The 6,762-nt window shown below is 64.7% G+C and overlaps 2 protein-coding genes across 2 annotated transcripts; both read right to left on the minus strand.

Annotated features, from left to right (window-relative positions):
- Positions 1-806: 806 nt before the first annotated feature.
- Positions 807-1,948, minus strand: EMIHUDRAFT_437080 (hypothetical protein). The gene has a single exon (XM_005765817.1). It carries the CDS (start codon positions 1,855-1,857, stop codon positions 943-945), a length of 915 nt encoding a protein of 304 aa, XP_005765874.1. The 5' UTR covers positions 1,858-1,948; the 3' UTR covers positions 807-942.
- Positions 1,949-3,228: 1,280 nt separating this feature from the next.
- Positions 3,229-4,176, minus strand: EMIHUDRAFT_66751 (hypothetical protein; the record flags this gene model as incomplete). Its single annotated transcript, XM_005765818.1, has 2 exons — positions 3,229-3,402; positions 3,457-4,176. The coding sequence occupies 2 exons, from the start codon at positions 4,174-4,176 to the stop codon at positions 3,229-3,231; spliced, it is 894 nt and encodes a 297-aa protein (XP_005765875.1).
- Positions 4,177-6,762: the final 2,586 nt, after the last annotated feature.

Genomic DNA, 6,762 nt, shown 5'->3' on the forward strand with positions numbered 1-6,762 from the left:
TCTCGCGTCCACCCATACCGCGTTGGTGTCCAGTCCGAGCCAGACTATTGCAATATTCTTCATTTCTACCGAACCTAACCTAACGGGAAACAGCCTCCAGAATCCTGCAAGATCCAGCTTCCCCTCATTTGAGTTTCTGTGTGTTTCTTTCTTCTTTCCAAGATCCTGCACCTCTGCTCGTGCAGGTGGGGACCCTGTCCTTCTCCCACCCCTCGTCTCCGTTTTAATTATTTATCCTGGTGTCCCAGTCGTTGGTCTAACTGTGTTTCACCTTCGATACACATACATATTAAATACAAACCAGTTTCCAACGGCCAGACCGCTCGCTTAAGGCTGATTGGCTAGACGAGCGGTCTAACCTCCAACGGGGCGGTCTGGATCACGGGGAATGACATCCTGGCTGACTCCCGGCACGCCGGGAGGAGGTGCAGGTGCGGTTGCTCCGCCGCCGGCCCCCTCCGCCTCCCCCCTCCACCACCCTCGCCCAGGGTGCAGGGATTTACAATGCTGTTTTAAGGTCCGACCTGTGGGCTCTGCCTGCGCTCGGCACCGGGCACCGCCTCGGTATACAAAATGCGCCTGCGGGCGGACCACCTGAGCTTACTCCTTACAGATCACACTTCACAGATCACAAACCACAGTGATCACAGTGTGTGAACCACTGTGCCGCGGGATGCTTCACGGCAACCACTTCAAGGATCAAGCTCTCTAATTCTCGATAAACACGGTCGAAACGGACGCAACTCACAAAGGGACACACCTCGCAAACGGCAACGGCTACAAATTCTTTGAGGGCTCCCACATCAGATCACATTACACACAGACATACACTGTATCCTATCATACACAAGACGACACGCACGGCACACAATCCACGACCACTACAGAACACTCACAACGGCCCGAACGGGAAGGCCTGACCAGCCTGTCTGCCCTCAACCTCTAATAGAGCTCCGCCGCCGCCGAGCCCTCGCCCGCGCCCGCCTTGCGGAGCCCCTTCTTCACCACAACGACGACGGCGAGCACAAAGCCAGCAAGGCCGGCCAAGAGTAGCGTCAGCCCGCCCGGCCCGCCGGCGGTCGGCACGCTTGCTGCGGCCTCGGCAACGAGCCCAAAGCCGGTATAGTGCGTGTTGGCGGTGCCCCACCCGGTGCCCCACCGGCCGTAGCCGTAGGCGGGGCGGCGGCGAGCTGGAGGAGGAGGCCTCGGGCTCGGAGGCGGCGGGCGGCGTGAAACGACTGGAGCGTGCGCCTGCTGGGCCGTCACCGCTGGTGCCGCGGCGACCCCCGCGGTCGAGGCGTGCTTGCGCGCCGACGCGGCTTGAAGCTCCGCCGGAGTTGGGCACGGGTGGCCGCAGCACCAGTCCTGGGCCATCCCCATCGCCATCGAGACCATCGAGACCGAGACGCCAAACTTGAAGCTGCCGGTCGACGTGCAGGACGAATCGCTCGAGACGCAGTGGGAGAGGCAATTGAGCATCTCGCGGTTGCAGCTCTTGGTCAGCATGGTGGAGAAGGGCGGATTATTGCCGCCAGGCGCGCAGCAGATGTCGTGAGATCGGCAGCAGCTATCGGCGCACGACGGCCTGCCGCTCCTTGTCATCTGTGGAGGCCCGTAGTGAGGGCCGCAGTGGTTGCCGTCCGCGTCCCACTCGCTGTGGTGCCCGCCGTTGCACCAGCCCTGCCCGCAGAAATTTCCACAGCCCAGCGAGTGCCCTCCGCTCGTGCCGCCGCCTTGCTTTGGCGGCGGCGAGCTGGTCACCGCCGCCACCGACGTTCCGCCCGCCAAGCCGCCGATGTGGTTCAGCCTGCCTCCAATGAAGGGCAGGCCGAGCGGTACGGTGAGGAGAGAGAGCATCGGACTGAGAGAGGGGCGGCGCAGCAACAGGGGCAGCGTCGCCGCAACCAAGGGCAGTTTTGGGGAAGGGCAAGGGGGCGAGTCCGCTCAGCGTCGGCCTTCACGCCGAGTTTCGCATAATTTTTTCTTTTTAAGTGAGCTTTCAGCAGGTGTGAGCGGACGTCGCACCTTCGCGTCGCTCGCGCTCGCCATTTTGCGTAGGTATGCGAGTATCGCGTCGTACATCTCCGCGTCTTTTTTTACGTCCCCGCCCGCATTTTGTACACCTTTGTCTTTTCACTTTTGTTAACAACAAAACCCGGCAGTACAATGAGGGGTACAAGACTGACCTCGCAGAACCCCATGCGGGGCCAGGAGGATGCGATGAGGTGAATGAAGTCAAGCTCTGGACGCCCCTCCTCAAGACCTGCTCAAGACCTCCTCGCCGGGCGTTGGCAACGCCTCGAGTGGCGGCACGCCCGCCTCCGTTGGCCACTCCTACGCCTTCGGCAACACCGAGGAGAAGGCCCGCCGCCTGAACATGGGCTGCAAGGCGCGCGGGCAGCCCAGCCAACCCTTCTCCCACAAGACCGGCCACGGCTACGTCAAGGCGCATCGCGGTTTCTACCACGACGCGATCTTTGTCAAGCGCAACAACTTCAACCTGCTGCTCCACGAGACGTTCGGCGGCGGCTTCTCGCCCACCGCCGTTCTCAAGCTGCGCCGCCTCGCGCGCAAAGTCGCGCGCGGCAGCGTTGACCGCACGGCCTACTCGCCCAAGTACTCGCTTTCTTTTATGTCCCACCATGCAGAGCGCATCTCTCTCTCTGTTGTGCGAGGCGTGAACCGCGCCATTCGCTCTCACCTGGCAACCCTGTCTGCACGTCTCGCGCGCGCGTGAACAGGGCTCCAGGCCCCAAATTACGTGTGAGTGTTAGAGTTCAGTTGTTTGGTATTGCTAAAAATCTCTCTCTCTCTTTTGTTAAGATACCCCACAGAAGCGTGCCACGAGACAATCACACAGCAGAAGAGAGTGCTCACAGCCTCGCGGAATAACTCCTCGTTCCCCAGGGCCTGGGGCACATGCGGCATGGACTCTCGGGTGCTGCTCGGGTGTGATGAACGGAAAAGTCTCGGGAGCTAGGCCCCGCAGAGCCGACCACCCAACGGCGGGGGGTCTGCGGAGAGGGGCGCCGCCTCAAGGGAGGCGGGGCGCAATAGTAGAGAAGCGCAGGCCGGTGGCAGGTGGCCTGTGATGCGGGCTGCGCGACAGAGGGGCGACCCCCTCTGCCGCGGGCGGCGCGTCTAGGAGGGCGGGGAGAGTGCAGGCCGGGAGCCTCTACGGCTGCCGGAGCACGCTGACCCCGCCGCTCGCGCGAGCTCGTGCGGGCGTCACGCCGCGACAGGCGAGCTCGGTGCGGGCTGCAGCGTCGAGACGCCAAAGAAGCGCCGGCTGCTGTACTTCTCGCGGACGGCTTGCAGGGCGGCGACGTCCGCCGTGCGGTGGAGGTCGTACAGCGCGGAGGCGCAGCCGGCGAGGCGCGCGCGCGAGTAGCCGGTGACGGCCTGCGGTCGAGCGGGGCGGGCCGGCGGTGCAGCAAGGGCGGGGGAGGGGCGCACCGCGTCGAGGAGCCGCGGTTCAGAGGGGGCGGGGGGGCGGGGGAGGGGGGGGGGGGGGGGCGCCTCGAGGTCGGCGCTCCAGGAGGGGAGGCGGAGCGTGTGGAGCGCGAGGTGGATCGAGGCGGCCGCCACCTCGGACGGGATGAACTGCACGAAGCCGACCTCCGGCAGCGTGAGCTCGCACAGGTAGAAGCAGAGCGCCGTCGCGTCGGCGGCGAGCAGCGGGGTGCAGAAGCGGGGCAGGAAGGCGATCGAGGTGACTGCGGAGAGGTCGAAGTTGAGGCGCTGGAGGACGGCGCCCTCCATCGCGAGGATCTCGTCCCGCGTGTACGTGTTGTCCGAGATGTAGACCAGGTCGTCGACCGTCGGCGGGGAGACGTCCTCGTACTTTGCCGCGAGGAGCATGCAGCCGACCCCGACGAGCTGGAGCTTGGAGCGGGCGACGGGGACGTGGGTGAGGAAGCGGTCGATGTAGTTGACGCACAGGTGCAGCGTCTCGCGCTGCAGCTTGTACTCCTCCCCCACCTCGACCAGCCAGTCGACGAGGATGCCGCGCATGGTAGCGTTGATGTCGTGCTGCGACGCCAGGAAGTGGGGCGGCACGCGGTGGCGGAGCTCGCGCAGACGCAGGTAGGCGAAGATATCGTGCGCGATGTGCGCGCACTGCAGCGCGCACGGGCGCGCCCGGCGGCCCTCGCTGCCCTCCGAGTCGACCGCCATGGCCTCCTCAGCGGGCGCGAGAGCGGCCCGCTTCCCCTTCTTCCCCTGCTGCTGATCGCCGAGGTGGTCGGCCTGCCGCTGGCGCGCCGCCGCGAGCCGCGTCACCCGCATGCTGCCCGCCAGGCGCGAGGATGGTGGCGGCGCCGCCGAAGGCGCGCCCTTGTTGCCGCCGTTGGCAGAGCCACCGTTGGAGACGTTGCGGAGCGCCGGCCGGGGCGCGGCGGGTGCCCGCTCGACGGCGCCGACGCCGCGAGAGGAGAAGGTCGCGGACACCGAGCCGTAGGCCCCGGACGACCACATTCCGCGATGCCGGGCGAGCGAAGGCGAGCAACTGGGCCGACTGGTGGAGTCCTCGGCAGCCGTTGTCCGAGCGGGCTTGAGGGCAAAGAAAAGTTCGATCGCGAGTGATCCATTCCAAGGAGGATCGGGACCCTGGGAAGACGGGAGGTGAGCCCTCGGGCGGGGGGGTCTACTCAAGTGGCCTGTGCGAGTAAGCGCGGAGTGGTGGTGTGGGGCGTGCAGTGTGGTGGTTATCAGCTCCGAGTAGAGGGGGCGTCCTGCAGTTAAGGGGAAACCCGGTACGCGGGGCCAACCCTCGGAGACCCGTGTTTACTTTACAGCCCTTGCCCTGCGAACGCGCACTCCCCCTAGGGGTCAGGGCTCTCTAGCCCGTAGCCCGATATCGACCATCCGGCCAGCTGGGTGCGCTTCTTAGCTCCTCGGCCCTGGATGTGAGGTTACCGACTGCACTCCAAGTGCTCCAAGTGCTAGAGGGCGCGCTCCGCCGCTACGAAAGGCGGGAGAAGCCGCGAGAGCAAGGGATCGGCAGGCGGCGGCGGCGTCGCAGGATGAGGCAGACGAGAGCGACGCGACAGACAGAGGAGGAAGCGACAGGAGGGAGAACGACGAGAGTGGGACGACCGCGAGGTGGCATGAAGGTTGCAGCGAGAATCGGCGAGGGACTGCGAAGGGAGATAGAAAGAGGCAGACGACCAAGGGTTAGGGTGGGCGACGGCTAGCACCACACTCCTCTCCTTAAAATCCCTGTGTGGTGGCGGCGTGCCGTCCTCCCATCCCTCCCTTGGGGTGTCTGTTTTCTTTCTTTCTTTCGGTGCACGAGGGGCAAGCCGTCGCCTTGAAGGAGTCGAAGAAGTTTTGCCAGCCCTCGTCGGACGACATGTCCGAGATGCTGAGCTCTGGCCCACCTTCCCGCTGCTGGTGGATGGTAAACATGTTGTGGAGAATAGCGGAGGTGTAGATTAGCTGCGAGAGCCGCTTGTGGCCGAAGCCGTGCGCGCAGTGGAGCAGGAAGCGAAACCTGAGGGGCGCGCGGCGTGTCGCGGAGTGTCGTGGGCTTCGGCTGAGAGTCCCTTTAGGCCCAAGTGCGTACTCATACTAGCGGCATACCGGTTCTTCCACCGGCCGAAAGTCTCCTCGACAAAGAAGCGCGTCGACGAATGGCAAAAGTTGAGCCAGTGCTCCTGCTCCGTTTTCGGGTTGGAGTAGCCTTGGAACATGACTCCGTCGCCATCGCTCGCGCCGCCGTCGGTGATGATCATGCCGTTCGGGCCCAGCCATGCCCGGCGCGCCGCCTCGCCTACGGGGGAGACTGTCAGTTGGGAGCGCGGCCAAGCGAGCGAGTGCTATGGTGCAAGAGAGGTGAGAGGGCACACAGCGCGGGCAACGAGACTCACTCGACTTGATCGCCGCCAGATGCCGGTTGTCTTTGAGTACCGTGTTGTCTCCGCACCGCCCGGCATGGCCAGTGTCGACAGAAACAAAGAGATGGAACGAGTTGACGAACGCCACTGTCAGGATCGAGTGCCAGCCCTTGTAGTTTCGGTAGTCGCTCTCGTGGGTGTCAATCGGAACATGCGTCCCATCGCAAGCCTCCGCAACGTTGGGCACTCCCCGCCGTGCTGCAAACTCAGAGCGGACCCTGTCCAGCTGCGCCGCCGATGGCGGCGTGTTGGGCATGTAGATGGGCCTGAGCACAAGCATGACTGCAGCGGCAAACTGGTCGAGGTACGACCTCACTGTAGCCTCGCCGCAGCTGGCAGCGTCACCGCAGGTCTTGGGGGTGACACCCGTCTGTGTCAGGAAATAGAGGCAGACCGCCACCTTGAAGCGAAGAGGTCGGAAGAGTGTCGGGTTGCCCCGCCCGCCTTGCCTGCTCACCATGTATGGCGCCCCGGCTTCCAGCTGTCCAACGAGATCATCAAACTGGCGCCGCGTGCAGCGGAAGTTGGCCAGGTAGGTCGCATCGTCGCCCTTCAGCACGTAGTTCCAGATCGTGCTGCAGCTCCAGCCGCCCTCAGTCCGATGGATCTGGCGGCGGGGCGGAGGTGGAGGTTGAGTCTCCGCCTCCAGCTGCACCGCTGCGAGCACCAGAGCGGCGCCCGACAGCCGGCTCGTGCAGGGCCAGTGTCCGCCCTCGCGGCTGTGTCGAGGCAGCTCGACTCCCGAGGCGCGGCCTTTCAGGATGCCACGTGCGCCAACCGTCAACGCCACGCGCGAGAGCATGTATCCACTGTGCAACGCGGCGGCGCGATCAGTCACGGGACGACCGACGGAAGCCGTTAAGCC

The sequence above is a fragment of the Emiliania huxleyi genome, assembly GCF_000372725.1.
Source record: "Emiliania huxleyi CCMP1516 unplaced genomic scaffold EMIHUscaffold_53, whole genome shotgun sequence".
NCBI classification, from domain to species: Eukaryota; Haptophyta; order Isochrysidales; family Noelaerhabdaceae; genus Emiliania; species Emiliania huxleyi.

Excerpts from the sequence above, each read along its gene's own strand:
- EMIHUDRAFT_437080 (XM_005765817.1), bottom strand. The coding sequence starts at position 1,857 with ATGCTCTCTCTCCTCACCGTACCGCTCGGCCTGCCCTTCATTGGAGGC.